Below are 22,907 nucleotides of genomic sequence, written 5' to 3' on the forward strand. Positions count from 1 at the left end.
AATATTGAGTTTATTTCTTTAACTATCCTTTCTAAAAAAATGATCAGTTTCGAATTTCATGCCCATCTGCCATTGGACTTTATAAGTTTTGCACCTCCTCTACATGGACACTAATTGAAAAACTTCACTTTTAACATTTCAAATAGGTTTTAGTGTGTTTTAGTGATACTCTGCTTTTAAAAAAATTTACATGCTAGAGTCGTGTTTTGAAACACACTTAAGATTGGCCTTGTGCTTCTCCTTTCAAGTAAAAACTTTCAAACGATAGTCTACATTCAACTTGATGATAAAGCAAAAATAAACATCCGTTTACTCACGTGTCCTCAATAAGTCAAGCTTTTGTTGGAACGCTGACTGATGAACAACAGGACGCTATTCTATAGGAATCATTCATTAAAACAGTTGTCAGACCACTGCTGCGTCCTTTTTTCGCCGCCAACACATCAATTGGAGGAAGGCCAATTGATCACAGAGCTTGAGAGAAATAGTCTGAAAAGGGGAAAAGGAATGGAAAAGATTATTTGAATGCAGCACAGGCTGAAAATTGATGAAACAATTTAAAGATTAAGTCTCCCGGGCTACCAACCTTGACATTGTGCTATAAGCAACCAGGAGTAATTTCCTTTCATGAGTTACGGCGAGATTTTGGGGGATACCCCAGACTGGAATAACTGAGGATGTTAAAATAAAATCAATTTTCGCATGATGTGAGGTGTCATTCATCTTAGAAATGGTTGAAATTATTGCATTTTTGCTTTAATAGCAAGCTAATGATTTGTTAAGGATATTGTTAGTCACTGAGAAATGATAAAAAGACATGTTGGTCAATGTATGGTTTAAGTATACAACTTTGACAATATTTTTCAAAGAACTTCCTGGGATTCATTTATGGTAAATTCATCGATTTAAGACAAAGAAACTAAAAATCGACAATAAATAAATACTGTACATCGAAAGTGGAGTTCCAAATTAGTAAGGCTTTTTTTCGTAAAAAAAACTACATAGTATAGTAAGGCTTTTTTGTAAAAAACGACATAGTATAGTAAGGCTTTTTTTCTTAGTATAGTAAGGCTTTTTTTTTCGTAAAAAACGACATAGTATAGTAAGGCTTTTTTGTAAAAAAACGACATAGTATAGTAAGGCTTATTTTGTAAAAAACGACAGTATGGTAAGGCTTTTTTCTTAAAAAACGACAGTATAGTAAGGCTCTTTTCTTAAAAAACGACATAGTATAGTAAGGCTTTTTCGTAAAAAAGACAGTATAGTAAGGCTTTTTTCTTTAAAAACGACATAGTATAGTAAGGCTTTTTTTCTTAAAAAACGACATAGTATATTAAGGCTTTTTTCTTAGCATAGTAAGGCTTTTTTCTTAGCATAGTAAGGCTTTTTTTTTGTAAAAAACGACAGTATAGTAAGGCTTTTTTCTTAAAAAACGACCTAGTATAGTAAGGCTTTTTCGTAAAAAAGACAGTATAGTAAGGCTTTTTTCGTAAAAAAACGACATAGTATAGTAAGGCTTTTTTCGTAAAAAAATGACATAGTATAGTAAGGCTTTTTTTTCGTAAAAAAGTATTGAAGTAGAACATTATAGGGTAATTTAAATTTTACAGTATAAACTGTTGGATAGCAAATCTGAAGTTGCTTTAACATTTTCCAAGCATAACCATAAGCGTTATACTAAGTAATGATTTATGATTGTTACTTTCTTTTGGTCACGTACCGAACGACCATCTGTTTATAATAATAAAAAAAAAAAAAGAATATGCTTTGGGAACCCTTTGATAATGGAATGGAAATTGACTACTTGGATGCTCTCGAGACAAGACTGATTGAAAAACATAGAAATATCTAAAACGCTTAACTGAAAGAAACCACGAGAAATTTCCCAACGTTAATGAAAATGCAAATTATTTAGTGCCTTGCTCAGTTGGAGAAACGAATCCAGCATGAGCCGTGACACTCAAAGAGACGATGACCTTTATCTAACATGATTTCATCTCTCTTACCCTTTCAACTCAATTCAATTTAAGATATTGATTGCAAGCCGCTTTACCTTTCCACAGTACCCCCACCTCGTTTTAATTGGATGTGTTCGGCATGACGTTTTCCGTCTTTTTCTATTGTACGGGAGTATGAAGTGGGACGGCGTTGGTCTCTACGGTTAGTCAGCGCCCTGTCAAGTGGCGCCGGCCGGCCTCGCTATCGCTCAACGGCGAATGATTAATTACCGTGTAGTCTATGTGCACTGTGGTTCTAGGGGCTGTCTGAGGAAGGTGCCAAAGGCTAAGACAATAGAGAGTCGTTAACCGGATGCGAGTGGATGGTCTAGTGCTTTAAATTTGGTGGGGCGCTAACGGTGGGATGCCGCGAAAGAAAATGGGGGAGGCTGACGATGGCATCTGGGGAGTCGCGGTGAGAATCGAGTGCTAATGGGAGCTTATGTGATGAAAATCGTAAAAAGCAGGTATGGCCGTATAAAAGTCAAAAAGGGAGGATGTCGTTAAGAAGATGAAAAGTCATGCTTATAGGGAATACAGGAGGAATAATCGGCAGTTGCTTTTACGTGGGATGTGTTCGCTCGGAAATGATGGGGGAGGTTTGATTGACACATTGGTCGTGTCGTCATGCACTCTGGAGGTCAGATTTGGGCGTACAGGTTGAAGTAAAAGAGGGCGGGGCCGAAAAATAATGCGGATGTTCGGATTTTTTTCTATTTCCTGATGGTGTAGGAATAAACAATGTATGTATACCAACATTTTTTTTGTGTTTTTGCTGCTTTTGTCTATTTTTTATTGCATTTTGGTATTTCGTTTTTTTACTAGGTCTACAATGTCTACAATGTCTTCTGTGTCTGTCTTGCTACTGCAACCAAGAAATTTCCCAAATACGAAATATGAAATAAAGTTCGAACCTAACCTAAATACTTTTGAATCAGTTATTTTGCCGTGTAGATAAATAGCCATATATACCAATTCCTTTAAAAATAGCAAGATACAATAAATTTTCCAAATATGGGATGAAATAAAGTTCGAACCTGACCTAAATGCTTTTCAATCAGTTTTATATCATGTAGATAAATAGCCATATATACCAATTCCTTTAAAAATAGCAAGAAACAAGAAATTTTCCAAATGTGGGATGAAATAAGGTTTGAACCTAACCTAAATGCTTTTGAATCCGTTTTTTTGTCGTGTAGATAAATAGCCATATATACCAATTTCTGTAAAAAATAGCCTTGAACTGGATGCAATCAAATAAAATGACCATGTACGTATAGTAACTCATATAGCACATATGTGACAATGGGGAGAGGGCAATGTAGTTTGAAATGTATTTTCTTCAAAAGTACTATTAGAGACATGGTAGAACTTACCTTAAACGGACTTGCAGTAATTATGAAGGGAATCAAGCCGTAAATTAGCCACCACTCAACCTGCAAATACGAGCAATTAAGCATCCAAAGTTCCTCGGTTATGAACTATTCCTCAATATTTCTGGTGACCAAAAATCCACTCATAAAAGTGACATATTGTACTACAACACCATTGAGGCATTTCTAATAAAACAAATCGCGTGTATTGTAGACGTGAAGGTGACCTTGGAGGCGTCGCGCTAGCACCGTCGTTATTTAGCTTTGGATTATTTTAAAAAAGACGCGCAAAAAAACACACGCTCTTGGCTGACGCTGAACTTTGTTGAGCTGCTTTTGATTTCTTTTCCCATAACACACAAATCCATCTCTGCCCGGATGTCACTCTAAGACAGATCAGCCACAAAAAGCTGCGGGTTACATTTTACGGCACAAATGGATGTGTGATTTAAAAGGCGGTGTCACCTTAAAGTCCAAATCATTCTGTATTGCAGCTCTCATTTGAAAAGTCTTTGTTCCTGCACTTGAGATCCCAAAGTCAACATCTTGACATTAATCCTCCAACAGCAGCTGGTCTGCTTGGCTTCTTTGAGACAAAAAAGCATCCCTCATCTTTCTTCGCAAAAAAAGGCAATTACCCCTTTGCTACTTTGACACTTTAATACTCACACATTTTTCTATTACGCCGGTTTAGGCCCCAGCTTTTCTCCTTCAGAAGCTTTGTCTTGGGTTCTATGTTTGAAGAAAAAATCTGCCGTGAAAAGGGAAAAAAACTATTAGCAAATTTTTCAATAAAACATTCACTTTTAGTAGCACTATTTCATACAAATGTAGATTTAAATGGAGAAAAATCCTCAATCAAATTTAGTGATGGAAGCTAATTCATGTACCCCACAGGTGTCAAAGTGGCGGCCCGGGGGCCAAATCTGGCCCGCTGCATCATTTTGTGCGGCCCGAAAAAGTAAATCATGAGTTTCTATATTAGGATTAAATTCAAATGATGATAGATGTACATTACATTTCCTGATTTTCCCTTTTTTTTAATTAAATCAGTTTTCTTTTGTGTTTTTAGTTCAAAAAAGCATTTTGTAAAATCTAAAAATAAATATTTATATATTTATTTTTAGATCTTACAAAATGTGCTTTGAACTAAAATCACAAAATAAATAAAATTGGAATGAAAATACTGCAATGATTGATTTTAAAAAGGGGAAAATCAGGAAATGTAATGTACATCATCTATAATCATTTGAATTTGATCCTAAAACAGAAAGTCGGCACTCATGATTTACTTTCTCGGGCCGCACAAAATGATGCGGCGGGCCAGATTTGGCCCCCGGGCCGGCACTTTGACACCTGTGCTTTAGCTGATGCGACTTATAGTCCAAAAAATACATAAAATCAAGCATTTTCAAGCCCGTGGAGGGTTTCTCTTTCGTTGTAGCTTTATTTCAATAAGATTTAAACAACCTTCACTTGCAGCCTGCTGTTTTTTTGTCCGTTTTTTTTTTTTTAACGTATTGAGGACGTCTGCCTGCAATGACAATGGCCGCTGCCAATTGAGCAGATCATGTCCTTTACCAAAAATAGCCACAGTCAATTACATTAGTCTGTACTATTGTATTAGTCCGATATGAAACGTTCTGATTCGCACGTCAAGTCTGTTCCTATTAAACTTTCCACATCATTCCAAACACATTCTTTGACAAAATGAGTCACGGTCCGAATAAAATCGATTGTTACATCGTTGCTCATTCATATAGCTTCTACATAACGTGTGCATTTGTGGCCTTCTATTGAGCCAATTTGATACAGTTAAACAAGGGTGTCTGATAGAAGCGGAAATTCATGCTTGTTCATTACTGAAAGAAAATAAGAAGGCTGTTCTATATTGATCTTTGAATTTTAAACATCACTGGATCACGACGGTGTAGAATATCGTTATTATAAATGCTGGAATAAACAAAGAGCAGGTCTCATTCAGTTCCCACTCGAATACTCGCAAAGATTTCATAATCTGGTGAATACTAATATTTGTGTGTCGGGAGGTAAATCGATTTTCTTGTCAAAATGTGTGTATTCTCTTCTTTAATAAGCACATCTACACACCGTGTTAGTTTTGAAAATGACATCGCGTAGGAGAAGAGTAGCTGTTTATTATACAACTTGCGACCAATCAAAAATGAGCTGGGAAAAGCGAAAGCTTTCCCTGACCTTTAACAAATAAAGCAGTATAGAATATGGATTGCTGATGAAAATTTAAAACATGTAGTATACATTTATTTAATGTGAACCAATATAGAACTTGACCAGCCCAATACATTTTTAACCAATGTATTAAAATGCCCTATTACTTCAAAAAATCCTTTAAGGATGATATAAGAACACCTTTTTATAACACTATTGGATTATGTATTTAAAAAAACCCATTGCGGGCAGGACAGAAGATGAATGATTGATTCTAACTTTCACCAAAACTCGTGCGCTATTGGGTTGTATCGGATATTGTAAAAAATTAAGTAAATGATGATGAATATTAATAAAATTCCACTCATTTGTATCTTAACACACTTCACTGCAATATGGATTTCTGCCAGTGTCCAAATAGTGATGAATAAATACGGAATTATTTTTGATTGACCTCATTTCGGCGAAGATAAAAGGCGCTTTGTTCGACTTTGACTTATTTGACAAGAGACAGCACATATTTCTATTCATAAATGTTATATTTGTTGCCTGACAGATGCCTTGTACCCTTGAGCAAGACACTCCACGCTGTAAACAAGTGATTCGTGCAGTTAGTGGGAAAGTGATCTGAGAAATGGAAAAAAAACAAAAAAGTTAATTTCCTGCGGGGATTAATTATCATCAAAACTGATCTTTCCTAGTTTAGAAAGTCAAAAAAAAAAAAGATTCCACAAACTGACAATGAACTATTAAAGTACTCACGCAAGGCCAACAGAGACATCTTGATAGCAATCTAGTATTTTTTCCCTAAGGCTAATTATCAATTACCATGCACGCTGGTGTGAGACTGAGTACACTAATGACTAACGGTATTTGCAGGACAAGTTGTCAACACCCTGCAAAAAACCCACCCACCCATCTGGGGAAAAGCTATTTTCACTTGTATACTATCGATGTCCTGTGGATCCCTCATCATATTACAGTGGTACCTCCACATACGAGTTCCCCGACATACGAGCAAAATTTCGGGCAAATATTTATCTTGAGATACGAGACAAATTTTGATAGTGGACGCGAGAGGCTGCTCATAAGAACATCATGGTTACTGTCCTTCTGGTCGCAACTCCCTTGTGTAATGTCTCTACGAGCACTGGGCGGAGCATTGCATTTTTTCCATTTTTTTCCGTTAGTCAGTGCGAATGGCGGAGCGATCGCTAATACGAGAGGAGTATATACTACTTTCCGTTGGCAAGTGGTCGTGCGTTATCCTATTGTGAGGACATTTGTGTGCGTCTTTTTCGGAATATTTTGAAGGGAATACAAAAGCAAACAGCCCATCGATAGGATGCATCTGAAAGTCAGGGTGGAGGCGGGGCCAATATAGCCAACCCGGGAGAAGAAAGGTATCAAAATGTCAAACAAAATTAGAATTAAGTTTAATGTTAGGTTTGATTAAACTTATTTTTGAGTGTGTCTGCATCGTAATCCAAGTTCATTTAAAATTTGTTTGTTATGTTACAAGCGCGTTGCCATGCAAAAAGTCTACCCCCTGTTTCCCCCCCATCTCTGTCCCTCTCTCGCTACCCTCCACGAAATCCGTCTAATTTTAGTTCTATCAAACACATTTTAGTATACTATTAAACCACTAGTTATTGGTTACTTTGTTAATAGATGGCGAATTAGAACAAATAAAACAGTTTTTCCAATCCAATATCCTGTTTTTGGTGTTTATTCAGAGGGTTGGAACGAATTAATTTGTTTTTAGTTCATTTCTATGGGAACCGTTCGTTTGAGTTACGAGAACATCGACATACGAGCTCAGTCCTGGAACGATTTAAGCTCGTATCTCGAGGTACCACTGTACATAGTTTTTTCAAAAATACACGTGGTAAAATGTCGGTGCTGGTGACTGATTTAATTAAAGTGTGTTTGTAGCTTTTGAGAAAGCCATTAAATGGCGTGACGAGCAATCCGTCTGCTACATGGTAACGCTTTGGCGCATCCGTTGGCTTTGGCTTCGTTTCGGAAGTTGACGTGAAACATTTCAAGGACAATGGGATTTAAGCAGGTACGTTAATGGAGGTCGCTTCACAGGCTGGTGGCGTCGGCCACCCTGACACGTGTTGCTTCCCCCTCGGGTAGCCCATCGGAAATCCCTGCACGATTCGCTGGCTGTTCATCGGAACATTTATTCACGAGCCTGTTCCAAATAATTGTGTGAGCTGGTCGAGCGTGAAACTGGGGGTGCTGGTGAATGTTAAATTTATCAGGTGTGAAGGTAGAGGAGGCATTCGACAAGGAGCGCTGGTGCCAAGATCAAAATACGCTCCATTCTGGGATGCCATATTTCAAAATATCTATTCATTATTTTCCATAGCGATTAATGTCACAAGGGTCGCTGGGGTGCTAAATTGGTTGCCAGCCATTCACAGGGCACACTCACCGTTACACCGAGGGACCATTTAGGGCACAGGTGTCAAAGTGGCGGCCCGAGGGCCAAATCTGGCCTGCCGCATCATTTTGTGAGGCCTTTCTGTTTTAGAATCAGATTAAAATGAAGAGTATAGATGTATATTAAATTTCCTGATTTTCCCCCTTTTAAATCAATAATTGTAATTTTTTAATCATTTTTTTGTGTGTTTTTAGTTCAAAAATCATTTTGTAAAATCTAAAAATATATATAAAAAGCTACAATAAAAATTGTTTTAGATCTATAAAAAATTGAATATTCAGGGCTTTTAATCCAGTTATTTTAATCCATTTATGAAAAAAATATCTAAATATTATATCTAAAATGGTCCGGCCTACATAAAATCGAGTTGACGTTAATGTGGCCCGCGAACCAACCCGAGTCTGACACCCTTGATTTAGGCTGTTCAACTAGCCTACCATGTGTGTTTATGGTGTGTGAGAGGAACCCGGAGTACCCAAAGAAAACCCCCACAGGCACGAGGAGCACATGCAAACTAGACTCAGTTTAGGTTCAAGTGATATGTATATAAAAAAACTCAATAGGTTACATTAACAGGTGGCTATTTTGTTTGTTGTTCCTTATTTTACTATTCTTTTACACTATAACGGGTATTCTTAGTTTCTAATAAATGAAAAAGCTGCCCCCAAAAATGCAACTTATACTTCATTTGCGATTTAAATATTTTTCCCTTTCATTACGCTTTATTTGTTAGTGCGACTTATACTCAGGTACGACTTGTGTGAGCGTATAAAACAAAATGCAACGTATACTTCAGTGCACCTTAAAAAAATCCCTTTCATTGTGCATTATTTGTTAGTGCGACTTATACTCAGATACGACTTAGAATATATCATTTTCCCTTTCATTGTGCTTTTTTACTTAGTGCGGCTTATACTCGGGTGCGACTTATATTCCGAAAAATACAGTATGTGTACATACGTATGTAGAGAAATCAAGGTACTATAATTTTTGTGGGTGCTATTTGACTGTAAACTGATGTGCTTAAACGCTGCAACGATTGCATTAAAGAGGAAGACCGCGATTCCCCCCTGGAGCGACATGACTTAACGTGCCAAGCTCATCTTTAAAAGAGAACGACACCACGCTGTCAAAAAGGATAACAGTGTTGATGACGAGAGTCGCTCAACCCGTGACTCCTCCCCCCACGAGACACAATCTGCTTGCTAAAAATCACAATGAATCAATTTAACAACAAAGCAAAAATGGACCACTTCCCGGTGAGGGTTGCTCACGATTGCAAGTGTCATGTAACGGGCTCGCAGTGGGATCCACGCAGAATGGAAATCTACTCTAGATGATAAAACCCTTGGGAGGTGGCCCAAATATTTAGAGAGATGAAATTGGCTTGCAGTAACCTACATGTTCACAGAAACCACTCCATGTTTTTCCGTAATTGTACACATCTTTTTCTCTCAGGCTAAAAAAAATCGTCGTAGAGTTGCAACTTTGTTAAAAAAAAAATAAGCTGGGTGAAATACGAGTAATGAACCTGATTTGCATGTGAAAGTGAAACCAAAGGCTGACTAGATTTTGCCCGATGCAATTTTAACAAGCCAACTCATCCAAGTTTTCATCAATCAATAGCGTACTTTTTGTTAACTGTACGTTCTCCATTAGCCAATAGACGGACGGCATGCATTCGCTTTCATTTCGCTGGCCTTAGCAGACGTTTAGAGACCAAGAAGTACGGTCGTAGATCATTTGGAACTTGTTTCTTATCACATAAAGCATGGTTCGTGGGCCGCTTTAACGTCAACTTGATTTCATGTGGGCAGGACCATTTTAGATATAATATTTAGATTTTTTTTTAATAAATGGATTAAATGAACTGGCTTAAAGGCCCTGAATATTCAGTTTTTTATAGATCTAAAACAATGTTTATTTGAGCTTTTTTTAAATTGTTTTTAGATTTTACAAAATGATTTTTGAACTAAAAACACAGAAAAAATGGATTAAAAAATTACAATTATTGATTTAAAGGGGGAAAATCAGGATATTTAATATACATATATACTCTTCATTTTAATTTGATCCTAAAACAGAAAGTCGGCACTCATGATTTACTTTCCCGGGCCAGACAAAATGATGCGGCGGGCCAGATTTGGCCCCCGGGCCGCCACTTTGACACGAGACATAAAGTATAAGCAAGCATTGCCTAATCATGATGTCTCAAGGCACTTTTCAATACTGTCTTTTCAAGAACGTAGCCAAAGTGATGAGTTAGGTAGTAATTACAGAATATTTCATAGTCGAGTACATTTTTAGAATAATCATACAACCATGTTTAACCCTGCCACCTCACTACAATGTGTATCACACAAACAAATAATCATGAATTTAAAAATAAGACTTCATTAGACATTCAACGATTCATGCTGGGGAACATGTAAAATAGGAGATAACTATGAAAGGGGCATGGGTCACTCATTTTCTTGTTGTTCTGCATTTTGATAAAACCCACGTATGACAAAAAAAATAATACATGAAATTGTATTCTTTTGTCCAAATGGTGCTTGTTGAATTTTAAGTATAAAACAAGATTCTATAAGTTTTAATCATACGCCGTGACATTACGGCAAACAAGGAAACTATTCAGACAATGCAAATGAAAGTTTGGTGCCCTTTTGACATTATATATAGATAGCATAAAAGTATTCACTTCCATTTTTTCCTTTCACCTCTATTGAGAGAGAAGTTAGCATTCCGATCAGTACCTCGGAACTCCACAGCGTGCAATTTATCTCCGAGAACGATCGGCTCCGAGGCATTATCTACATGAAACACTTTCGCTTCTAAAATACAAAGAATAACCTAACGAGGTCAAAATATGCAGACGGATATGGATGTGTTTGGCAAATACCAAGTTTTCGGCATTCTTTTAAAAGCTAGTTTGTTTATTTTTTTAAACCAGGTTATATATCAAGTGCTCACAGATAACTTCATTGCACACCGTTAATCGCTTTAATGTGAAATATAGTTGGAGCAGTCGAGATGAAGTAGCTTGTTAAAGTGCTAATTTTGTCGGTTCATTAAGCACATTATTTAAAGATAAATGTGTATTGTGGGGATATCTGAAATACAATTAGAATGATATAGCTGGGTTCTCTTAGGGTTTTTTGATGAGCCTGGATTGAGGAATAGTGATTTAAACTAAATATTTTGAGCACTATGGATTGAAAACTAAATAAATAAATGATAATAATGTAAAAAAACGTGTTTTTCTTAAGTAGTAGGTGTCATTATAGTAGTGTTCCAGCAAATATGAATCATTCATGCAATATGTACGATCTTATTGTCTCTAGTCAAAAAAACAGATTTTGAGCACAATGGATTGAAAACCAAATAAATAAATGATAATAATGTCAAAAAATTGTGTTTAGTAGGTCATTATAATCTGCCAGCAAATATGGATCATTCATGCAATATGTAGGATGTTATTGTTTCTAGTCAAAAAACAGATTTTGAGCACAATGGATTGAAAACCAAATAAATAAATGATAATAATGTCAAAAAAATTGTGTTTAGTAGGTCATTATAGTCTGCCAGCAAATATAAATCATTCATGCAATATGTAGGATCTTATTGTTTCTAGTAAAAAAAACAGATTTTGAGCACAATGGATTGAAAACCAAATAAATAAATGATAATAATGTCAAAAAAATTGTGTTTAGTAGGTCATTATAGTCTGCCAGCAAATATAAATCATTCATGCAATATGTAGGATCTTATTGTTTCTAGTAAAAAAAACAGATTTTGGGCACAATGGATTGAAAACCAGATAAATAAATGATAATAATGTAAAAAAAATACTTGTGTTTTTCTAAAATAGTAGGTGTCATTATAGTCTTCCAGCAAATATGAATCATTCATGCAATATTAAGGATCTTATTGTTTCTAGTCAAAAAATGGCTTTTGAGCACTATGGATTGAAAACCAAATAAATAATTGATAATAATGTAAAAAGAAAAATAAGTGTTTTTCTAAAGTATTAGGTGACTGTAATGCAGTCTGCCAGTGAATATGAATCATTTATGCAATATGTAGGATCTTATTGTTTCTAGTAAAAAAAACAGCTTTTGAGCACAATGGATTGAAAACCAAATAAATAAATGATAATAGTGTAAATAAATAAAATAATTGTGTTTTTCTAAAGTAGTAGGTGTCATTATAGTCTGCCAGCAAATATGAATCATTCATGCAATATGTAGTATCATATTGTTTCTTGTCAAAAAAACTGCTTTTGAGCACAATGGATTGAAAACCAAATAAATAAATGATAATAATGTAAAAAATAAAATAATTGTTTTTTTTTTCTAAAGTAGTAGGTGTCATTATAGTCTGCCAGCAAATATGAATCATTCATGCAATATGTAGTATCTTCTTGTTTCTAGTCAAAGAACCGGTTTTGCAACACAAACCAGTTTTGGAGGTTTGCCTCCTTCCACATGACAAGAGTCGTTGACACCTCAAATCCGTGAATTTGTTTGTACACTACGTCTCGCACACTCCGAGGTGGGATTATGAGGCGGAATACTGTCGATGGTTGCGATTAGAGAGCACCCAAAGAAATTCCGTGTGACGTGGAGGACAGTGGCCGTCGCTCATGGATTATTCTGATGCGTCTAGCAGTCAGATCAAGAGCTTTAGGAAAAACGACTTTGAAAATGACTGGACTAAAGTGGCAGAGGGCAAATTTAGCAATGTTTATCGAGTCAAGATCAAGATTTGGCGTGAAACGTGTGCCCTCAAAGTCTATGACACCACTGTGGGTCTCAACCACCTTTACAGGTGAATAGAGAACACATTATTAATATTATTATTATTATTATCTGCTGTTTTTGTGTTCTACCACCATTATTTTGTTACAGGGAACCAATGGAGGAGGTAGCGAAAATCGCCAAAGTGAAATTCAAGTACCTGGTGTCTGTCTACGGAATGTGCAACGACGTGCCAGGCATTGTCATGGAGTTCATGAGCGGCGGTTCGCTATGCAATCTTCTCAACAACACTAACCTGTTGTGGCCCAAGAAGTTCCAGATGATTCACGAGATCTCCAAAGGCTTGAATTTCCTTCATTGCCTGAAACCGCCGCTCTTCCATCTCAACTTGAAACCATCCAACATTCTCGTAGATGACCATCTCCACGTCAAGGTTCGCTGTAATATGACAACAATGTGGAAATTTGGTTATCCGTGATGATTTTTTGGGTTTAAAGTCAGACTTTTTGGTAAACGTGGGTGTTCATCGTCATCTTTCTTTGCCTATTTTATGATTCTTTCATTAACTTTAAAACAGGCTGTTGATCTATTTCTTTCATTTCAAACTTGACGCGTTATAAAACTTTTCATTTTTAGAGCAGAACTGGTTTATCTGGCGCAATGAAGCATAACCGATGAGTTAATAAGTACTGATAGGCGGTTGAGTGGTTAGTGCGTCGGCCTCACAGTGGGAGACCTGGATTCAAATCCAGGTCCGTCCAGCTATGTGGAGTTTGCATGTTCTGCGTGGGTTTTCTCCGGGTACTCCAGTTCCCTGCATGGTAGGCAGATTAGACAATCTAAATTGCCCCTAGTTATGAGTGTGATTGGTTGTTTGTCTTCTCATGCCCTGCGATTAGCTGACTACCAATTCAGGGTGTCCTGAAGTCAGCTGGGATAGGCTCTATCACCCCCGCGACCCTATTGAGGATAAAGTGGGTCAGAAAATGAGATGAGATTGAATAGTTGGAGGTAAATAAAGTGCCTGGTATCGGAAGTAGTTTCAATTTTTCACATTTGACATGTCATCATTGCCTTTATTTTGTAAAAATACTAAAACTTTATTAAATTAACAGACATTTTCCCAATTGTTTAGATTTCAGACTTTGGCGTAATCCACTGGGAAGAGGGCACAGACAGGAGGTTGTTCTTGGAGCACCTGACAGCGAGAGGGAACCTGAAATACGTCCCTCCTGAGATTTTCAATCAGTTGTGTGATCCGCCTGGATTTCCCTTTGACGTTTACAGGTGTTTGCAAATCGGAAAATTCTTGTACTTTTCTGTGCAAATATGTGAAGTTCGGCTTGTGTGTTAGTGTACGCTCATTAGAAGAAAGCAGTCGTGTAAAACCCAATCTTCTCCCGCGTGTTTCTTCTACAGTTTTGGAATTTTAATCTGGGAGATTCTGACACAGCGGAAACCTTACGCAGGTAGGAAAACAAATCAAGCGAGTCAACGCCACAGAAAAGCAAAGGGAACAAGTACACGCTGTACGTTAATGGATGTAAAAGGAGAAATCTTTACAAAATAGAATAAAATGGCTCATCTTTGGGCCGTATTTCTCGTCAACATTTTACAAATTGGATTCCCTGCCGAAAGGGTAAAATCAAAAAGCCGTTTTGAAATCGAGCACCCTTCAATTTTAATTCGATTTAATTTTCCAAGGGCTTTAGGTCAGAGCGGATATGCATGACCAATTATGTCATCCATTTTTTTTCCTTTCCTCACTTCATTTTTACTGCATATCAATCTTTTTATGACTACGTATTTATGGTGAAGCTTTAAATCCTATTGTGCTTGTATTTAAATCAATCCAATGACTTTTGCATGGTTTTGGCTAGCATCCATTTTCTGTACGCAGGTTGCAGTACGACCACCGTGCTCTTAAATGTGTCACATGGCTGCAGACCCAGCATGGAAATCATACCCGAACAGAGGCCACGTCAGTGTGATGAGATGATCAGCATCATGAAGTGGTGCTGGCAGCAGGAGGAAAAGAAGAGGCCTCCTTTCTCAGGTATACAACTCACCCCAAATAAAATGATAGTGCTACATATCAAGCTTTGCATGGCAACGCGCTCATAACATAACCTAAACAAATTTAAATGAACTTGGATTTCGATGCAGACACACTCAAAAATAAATTTAATCTAACCTTACACTAAACTTAATTCTAATTTTGTTTGACATTTTGATACCTTTCTTCTCCCGGGTTGGCTCTATTTTCCCTGCCTCCACACTGACTTTCAGATGCAACCTATCGAGGGTTTTTCCGCTTTTGTCTTCCCTTCAAAATATTCCCAAAATGATGAACATAAATGTCCTCACAATAGGATAACGCACGACCACTTGCCAATGAGAATTACCGTATTTTCATGACTATAAGGCGCACATAAGTCTTAAATTTTCTCCAAAATAGACAGGGCGCCTTATAATCCAGTGCGCTTTATATATGGAGCAATACTAAAATTGTTATCACGATAAAATAAAATAAATCAGTGGATAGGGTACACCATCCTCTACAGCTCTCACAACTACGGCAAGCAGCCCCCGACTATTATTTTCCCCGTGGAAAAAGTACTGCGCAGTGACTGCTGGGAGATATAGTTCTTTTGTCAATACACCCAATGGATTGTGGCCTGTATACATCGACATCAACACAGCTTTACGAAGCATGGAAAGCAGCGTTGGAAAAGTTACGCTAGATACCATTTGCGAATGGATTGTGGCCGCCTGGACGAACGTATAAAACTCTGCGTTTTCGATGACTCATTTGGACAATTGTTCAATTCTGACACAGAAAATGAGGACTTTGATGGATTTGTGGGTGATGACGTGAGTACATTGTAAAATGGCTAAATAAAGTATAACCGAACTCAGTTTTGCTTCTGTCGCCTTTTGAAAAACGTGTTTTTAGCGCGTGTCCGTATGTTTAAGCTGGTGTATGTTTTGCCAGGCCTGGCTGCGTCTATAAAAACGGTGCGTCCTTTGTGTGTGTCAAATACAGAAATAGCACTCGTTATTGACACTGCGGCTAAAAATACGATGCGCCGTATAGTCGTGAAAATATGGTAGTATATATTCCTCTCGTATTAGCGATCGCTCCGCCATTCGCACTGACTAACTGGAAAAAAAAACTGAAAAAAATGCTCGTATCTCAAGATAAATATCTGCTCAAAATTTTACTCGTATCTCAAATTACTCATATCTCAAATTGCTCTTATCTCAAATTGCTCGTATGCTGAGGTACCTTTGTATACCCAAATCTCCGAATTCTTTTGACCAAACACGTAATACGTAGATTTCTAGATACACAAATACGTACATGCATACTATTTACAGTGAGTTGCTCAAAAGTTGACAAGTGCTAATAACATGAACTTGGCTCATGATAATTATTTGCGCTCCAGCAATCTCTTAAGCCACGTGAAGTCATGGTTATTCATAAACAGCTGCTAATAACATAGATAGCGTCTTTGAAAGCATGTAACACAGCAAGTCATGCGTGAAGGTGTGTTTTATGATACGGCGGCTGTGATAACAACCCTGGAGAGTCTTGGAAATCCCTGGAGAGTCTTGGAAACAAATGCAAATTAATAATTTGCTTTAATCGGGCAACTATATGCCAGTTCCTGACTGCTCTTGTTGTTTTTGCAGAAATTATGAGGAAAACAGAAGCCCAAAGTGAACTTTTGAGGATCCCAGGACCAATGGATTGTCCTGAGAGCTGCGCAAACGAATACATTTCGGAAGAGAAACATCCCATTTTTGCATCTTATGAAGTTAATACACTTTGATAAGTATAAACACATCACAAGTCCCACTCTTGGGCTCACACTGTTTCATGACCCAATTAGGAAAGGAACCCACTGCTGGGCCTTCGCACAAATTGATAACGATACAATTACATTTGAATACTAATGTAAAGCAATGATGATTGTGTCATACTTTGCTCACATATTCAATTATTCAGTGTGGAATGAGGCCAGATTCATCCATTTTTAGAGATTATTATTCCCATTGTGTACTCGACGAAGAAATATCCACCAAAATGAAATATTAGCCGGGCAGAAAGTTTATTTTAAACCTCGCTAACCCTTTCATTTTTTATTTAATCTATATTTCCACTCTAACATTTCTATAGACTGGACTGATATGTCTCCCAAAATATAGATATAATACATGTTTAAGGTTGTTTGTTAGCATTCCAATTGTCGTTTCTACTGACATTTAAAATAGGACATCAAAGTCTAGCAACTTTAGAAGTGTGGCGTTGTTATTTTACCGGGTTTTAAGCCAGATGTAGCACTGAAGCACAGGGAGAATGATATTCTTTTGTATCTTCTTTTCTTTTCATATTCCCTCCTTAGATTTCTCCGCCGGAGTTGTCTGACTCTTCTGCAGGTAAGCACAGAAAAGTGCGTCAAAGCAGCCACTTTATAAAAGTGTTTTTCACATCATTAATATACACGTAAACGCGCATGAAAAGTGAACTATAAGTGCATGAAAGAGAAAAAATATGATGTTATCACAGCAGTGCATCAGAGTTGACATCAGACATACTTGTAAATTTATAAGTTTTTCCAGTATTTTATACGTTTTTTAATCATTTCAAATTGTGTACGCCAGGGGTGTCAAACCCAGTTTAGTTGGCGGGCCACATTCATGGTGACCAGATCTCATGTGGGCTGGACCATTTTAGATATAATATTTAGTTGTTTTTTTATAAATGGATTAAAAGAACTGGATGAAAAGCCCTGAATATTCAGTTTTTTATAGATCTAAAACAATGTTTATTTTAGCTTTTTTAAATATATTTTTAGATTTTACAAAATGATTTTTGAACTAAAAACACAGAAAAAATGGATTAAAAAATGACAATTATTGATTTAAAAGGGGAAAAAAATCAGGAAATTTAATATACTTCTATACTCTTCATTTTAATTTGATCCTAAAACAGAAAGTCGGCACTCATGATTTATTTTCCCGGGCCACACAAAATGATGCGGCGGGCCAGATTTGGCCCCCGGGCCGCCACTTTGACACATGTGGTGTACACCATATAACATCTTTTGTACAGGATTTTTTTAAAGTACTTTTTTTTGTAAAACCAATCTCTACCCATTTCGGCTCACTGGTAGCAGACGAAAACGACATCGTCGACTGCTAATATTGTTAGCAGGCGCATTCCCCTTTCACCCATCTGCCTTTCACTACATAAATATATCGTGTCAGCAAGCAATGTACCCAGACAGTCAAGCTATCAGCGTCATACAGCAACATCTACAGAATCTTGAATTTGGTGCATACTGAAATTTTAGACTTTTAAGTGCACCCTATGTGAGTAAATATGCACTTATAATGGGAGCGAATTGGCCAAAGTTGACAAGTGTGACATCATATCATATCTAATGCTACTATAAACCAGAACTACAAGAGTGGAAGAGCATTCCAGTAACCGTGGTGTCCTTTGCTCTCATTTGACAGACGAGCAATGCAGCAAGGAGGCCGTTCTTTCGCTGCTCCTGGGGAAGAAGTTCTGTAATTTCCGAACTTCGGTGAAACGGGAGCACGTCAGCACGCACTATCACGGGAAAAAAAGTCTCCTGCACTACACGGTGGCCAGCGGGGATGCAAAAAGCGTGGAACACGTCTTGAGTCTGGGTGCTGAGGTCAACTACGTTATGGACAAAGGCTACACGCCGTTGATTGTGGCTGTCCTCAATAGGTCTGTAAGCTGACACATTGATGTAAAACAACAATATTTGGGGGTTGTTTGTTGAAAAAACTCAACTATTGTAGACTCATTCAAGTCTGGGAGAGCAGAATTCAGAAGGAACAGCATTTCTGTTAATATTTTATGCTCGTTTGAGATTGTCCGTTGCTTTCTTAGAATTCCTCGCTAAGTTGGAAACGGAATGTAATGGCCACCGGAGTTTTGAAAACACTTATGTACTCTTTGAAATGAAGCGGCGGAGGTTTAAATGGGTGTGATCGCAGTTCCGGTAATTATGCTGCACTTGTGGTTAGAAGGGAATTTTTGTTCGTTTTTTTCGTCGGTGCAAAAGTTGTGCAGAACTGAAACGACTAGTGTCGTTGGACTAGTTGACTTCTCGATGAACCCTTATTGTCAAGTTCTTCTCTACTTTCTTCAAATTTGGCCCCAAACTGGAAAAGGGGCCCCGATCTTTTCACAGCAGGAACAATCAAATCCTTCCAGTTTACAATTTTATTGAAGTTTTCCAGTGAGAGGAAAGAATTTGCTGTTTCTGAACAGATTAGCTTTTGCTGAAAGGGTTAGCTGTTATTATTGAAAGGATTAGCTGTTATTGTTGAAAGGATTAGGTTGAAAACGTTAAAAGGGACAGAAGGAAGCAAGCATGTGACATAATTCAAGGGATAGGAAAGTACAAAGAATGCAACTTATGGTTGTGAGAAAACAAACTAAGCATCAATCAGCTGGCATCTAAGTGGTACTTATATTTGATCCTACCAGTTGCGTGTGATCGGGTCTGAAGGGTTTTTCTTGTTCCTTTGTTGCCTGTCTTCTTTCAAGGCTGGACTACTGAATTTATATCCCGGTTCATGACCTATGACCTCAGGCAGGAAATGAGGGGAGGTGAGTTTGATTGGGTTTTCTTTTCTGCCCCCTGTTGGTCTGGAGGAGGGGCAGACATCTTCTCCATAGTTGACTTGACACTTATTTAAAAGGGAAAGAAAACACACTCTTTCCCTTAGGAATCCCATAGGATTCGTCCGTTTTTTTAAGCGTTGTTGCAAGTGGCTGCTGATTGGTGGAGAACCAAGAAGGCGTTTAGGCCGCTCTGCATTTTCTGAAACTTTTTTAAGCTTGTGATTGAGATGGAGAAATATTTTTTGCGTAAGTGAGTTTGTCAATTCAAGGTTTTGGCGAGGGTTTTTGATTGACGGTTGGCTTCTTCCGGCAGGCTTCACAATATCATCTCGTTGCTGCTGAAGCACGGCGCCGATCCGATGTTGGGAGACGAGGACCGCTGGATGGCCGTTCATTTCGCGGCGCAGAACGGCGACGATAAGACCGTACGCCTGTTATTGGACAACGGGGCGTCGGCGGACGCCCGTGAAAAGTCAGGATGGACGCCACTTCACTTGGCGTGCCAGAACGGCCACGAACCGGTGGTCCGCTTGCTGCTGACGCGGCTGTCCGTCAAAGCCGTGGAGGAGCGGGAGGAAGTGCAGGGAAGGACCCCTCTTCACCTGGCCGCCGCTTACGGGCACGTCAACATCACCGCGCTGCTCCTCACTCGGGGAGCCAACCCCAACGCCGCCGACGGGACCCTTTCGACGCCTCTCCACGTGTCCGCCGAGGCGGGGCATAACAGAATCGTGAGACACTTGGTGAACGGCGGCGCCGGGGTGGATAGCGCGGACCAAAGGGGACGAAGTCCGCTTCATCTGGCGGCTCTTAACGGCCACAAGGGAATATGCAGGCAGCTGCTGACCAACGGGGCCAACCCGGACTGCCGGACCCAAAAGGGCTGGACCGCCATTCACCTGGCGACCATGAAGCGACAGGAACCCACCGTGGAGGAACTGAAAAGCCTGGGGGCCAGCGTGAACGCTCCGGGCGAAAAGCGATGGACGGCGCTTCACCTGGCCTGCCACCAGAGCGAGTCCGACACGGTGGCCAAGCTCCTGGCCGCCCAAGCCGACCCCAACGTGATCGAGGACAGCCAGGGATGGACCCCGTTGCACCTGGCCTGTGCCAGCCTCAGCTTCCCCAGCGTTCTGCACTTGATTTCTCATCAGGCCAAGGTAAATGCGACCAGCACCGAAAAAGCCACGCCTTTGCACCTGGCCGCTTTGCACGGAAACGTGTCCATCGTCAAGGCGCTGCTGCTCAACGGCGCCGACGCTAATCTACGGGACTCTTCTGGGTCGAAGCCCGTCGAGGTGGCCCAGAGACACGGGAGAGATGAAATTGTGCAATTGTTGGAGGATTGACATCCAGGTTTCCACCGGCGCACCGGCTTCGTATTGGTCGAGCCGTGTCCCTTTTAATCCTGGAACTGAATAAGTGCGTGACCGGACGTTTGGTGGACCGGACGTTTGGTGGACTGGACGTTTGGTCGAACGGACGTTTGGTCGAACGGACGTTTGGTCGAACGGACGTTTGGTCGAACGGACGTTTGGTAGAACGGACGTTTGGTCGCCGGGTTCACTCGCTGTCAAATTATGACAGAGTTTACTGTTGATATTTTGATATTAGATATTTAGATATTAAACTCTCTCTCTCATGATTATAATTTTGGGAGCGGGTTTCAACAGTAACAACCCGGCGACCAAACGTCCGGTCGACCAAACGTCCGGTCGACCAAACGTCCGAGTACCGAATAAGTGGAACAGGTGGATATATTCTCTAAAAATAGACATTCAGGAGAAACAACAAACAATAGTTTATGAGGCCATAAACATGACAGAAAAGTTGTATTTTATGTAAAGTACATTATCCCTAAATACTGTACCGCCACCAATGAAAAACCTCATTATAGAAACCATTTGTTTTAAATGAGAAGTTAACCCATCCTTGTTTTTTTTTAAAAACATATTTATTATACCTATTAATTAAAGTTAATTCAATATGATCTGTATTTTTAAACGTCAACCAGTGTTGGGACTACCACCAGTCCAAAATTCAGTTCAGTGAGAAAAATTTAATAAAAACTAATATTTTATCGTTCAGAATTCAGAATTGAGGATTTTAACTAAGTGAACCATTCCAAAAAATTACAATAAAGAGTCCTAAAATAATTAGTTGTAAAAGAATATTTTCTGTAGGGTACTTTTCAACATGTAGCGAGTGTAAGTATTATATTAGTAAGTAATATTGACTGTATTATTCCTGAATACAAACAGAGTAAATTAACAATTGATAAATTTGTGTGTGTTTCTTTTAAACCTGCTTTTTTTTCCCTTTTACATCTAATCACTTCTAACACGTGGCCGCATTGAATTGAAAGGGGTTGTGAGGGTGTCTCCTCATTGGCTGTTAATTGATGCAATGAAGCAAAACATACTCCCAAAAAATCTTCCTCCACGTGTTGATAAATTTACGAACCGCGCCGAAAATAAAAATAAATCTCCGAGAAGCCTAGAAATATATTGAATGAAACAACAAACTCAATCTTCCTGTCATTTGTGGTACCATGACACTTTTTACAGAACTTTTCTAATTAGAAGCGTGTCAATGGAATGCAGCAAGATAAGATGTGGCGCGCTAAGATAACGCCAATGATTAAGTCTGTCCCGGCAGACAGAAAAAAAATGGCATTCCGCATGCGCGATGCTGGTTTACCGCAGTGACACCTTATTAAACTGAAATGAAATGCATGAAGTCTGGAGCTGTGTTGACTCCCGCATTCATATTTCAGTTTTTTTCTGACTCTGAAAGAGCCATTAGAGAATGAGATTTGGCGATTTGTGAGCAGAGCGGTATCAACGACTACCTTCTAGCGTTCATTCACAAGAAATGAATTTTTGAAAGGGTCGCTCGAGTACAGGGGTGGAGAACTTGTGGCTCGGGAGCCACGTGTGGCTCTTTTGATGGGTGCATAGGACTAACCTGTGAGGTAAAATATATACTTTAAAAAAAATGTAAGTTAGACTTCTGCATGCATACCCATTGATTAGCAACAGCTTAAAAATGTTGTCAAAATAATTCCGATATTTTTTTCTACATTAAAAGTGATGAAATTACAAAAAACTGACATATTTTTATGTATTTCAACTTAAGTGTTTTCAAAATTTTCTATTTTACGTTAAAAGTGATAAAATGACTAAAAAAACGGACATATTTTCATGTATTTCAACTTAAAAATGTTGTCAATTTTTTTACATTAAAAGTGATGAAATGACCAAAAAACTGACATATTTTCATGTATTTCAACTTAAATATATATATTATTTAAAATTAATAGAGATGAAAAGCCAAAAAAATTGACATTTTCATGTATTTCAACTTAAAAATGTCAATTTATTTTACATTAAAAGTGATGAAATGACCAGAAAACGGACATATTTTCATGTATTTCAACTTAAATATATATTTTTTTTACATTAA

At 38.3% G+C, this 22,907-nt stretch overlaps 1 protein-coding gene and 1 long non-coding RNA gene across 2 annotated transcripts; one reads left to right on the plus strand and one right to left on the minus strand.

Annotated features, from left to right (window-relative positions):
- Positions 1-219: 219 nt before the first annotated feature.
- On the minus strand, positions 220-3,957 carry LOC144084076 (uncharacterized). The gene is made up of 3 exons (XR_013303719.1): positions 3,836-3,957; positions 3,374-3,433; positions 220-489 (listed from the first exon to the last, which is right to left on the minus strand). It is a non-coding gene; the product is annotated as an uncharacterized LOC144084076 (long non-coding RNA).
- An 8,582-nt stretch (positions 3,958-12,539) lies between these two features.
- On the plus strand, positions 12,540-22,581 carry ankk1 (ankyrin repeat and kinase domain containing 1). The gene is made up of 9 exons (XM_077612170.1): positions 12,540-12,839; positions 12,920-13,202; positions 13,905-14,056; positions 14,189-14,238; positions 14,670-14,825; positions 16,466-16,590; positions 17,179-17,212; positions 18,296-18,536; positions 19,756-22,581. The coding sequence occupies exons 1-9, from the start codon at positions 12,655-12,657 to the stop codon at positions 20,789-20,791; spliced, it is 2,262 nt and encodes a 753-aa protein (XP_077468296.1). The 5' UTR covers positions 12,540-12,654; the 3' UTR covers positions 20,792-22,581.
- Positions 22,582-22,907: the final 326 nt, after the last annotated feature.

This window comes from Stigmatopora argus, chromosome 10 (genome assembly GCF_051989625.1).
Source record: "Stigmatopora argus isolate UIUO_Sarg chromosome 10, RoL_Sarg_1.0, whole genome shotgun sequence".
Classification (NCBI taxonomy): Eukaryota; Metazoa; Chordata; class Actinopteri; order Syngnathiformes; family Syngnathidae; genus Stigmatopora; species Stigmatopora argus.

Excerpts from the sequence above, each read along its gene's own strand:
- ankk1 (XM_077612170.1), top strand. The coding sequence starts at position 12,655 with ATGGATTATTCTGATGCGTCTAGCAGTCAGATCAAGAGCTTTAGGAAA. Across the intron at positions 12,840-12,919 it reads GGTCTCAACCACCTTTACAG|GGAACCAATGGAGGAGGTAG; the intron begins GTGAATAGAGAA and ends ATTTTGTTACAG. Across the intron at positions 14,239-14,669 it reads ACAGCGGAAACCTTACGCAG|GTTGCAGTACGACCACCGTG; the intron begins GTAGGAAAACAA and ends TTCTGTACGCAG.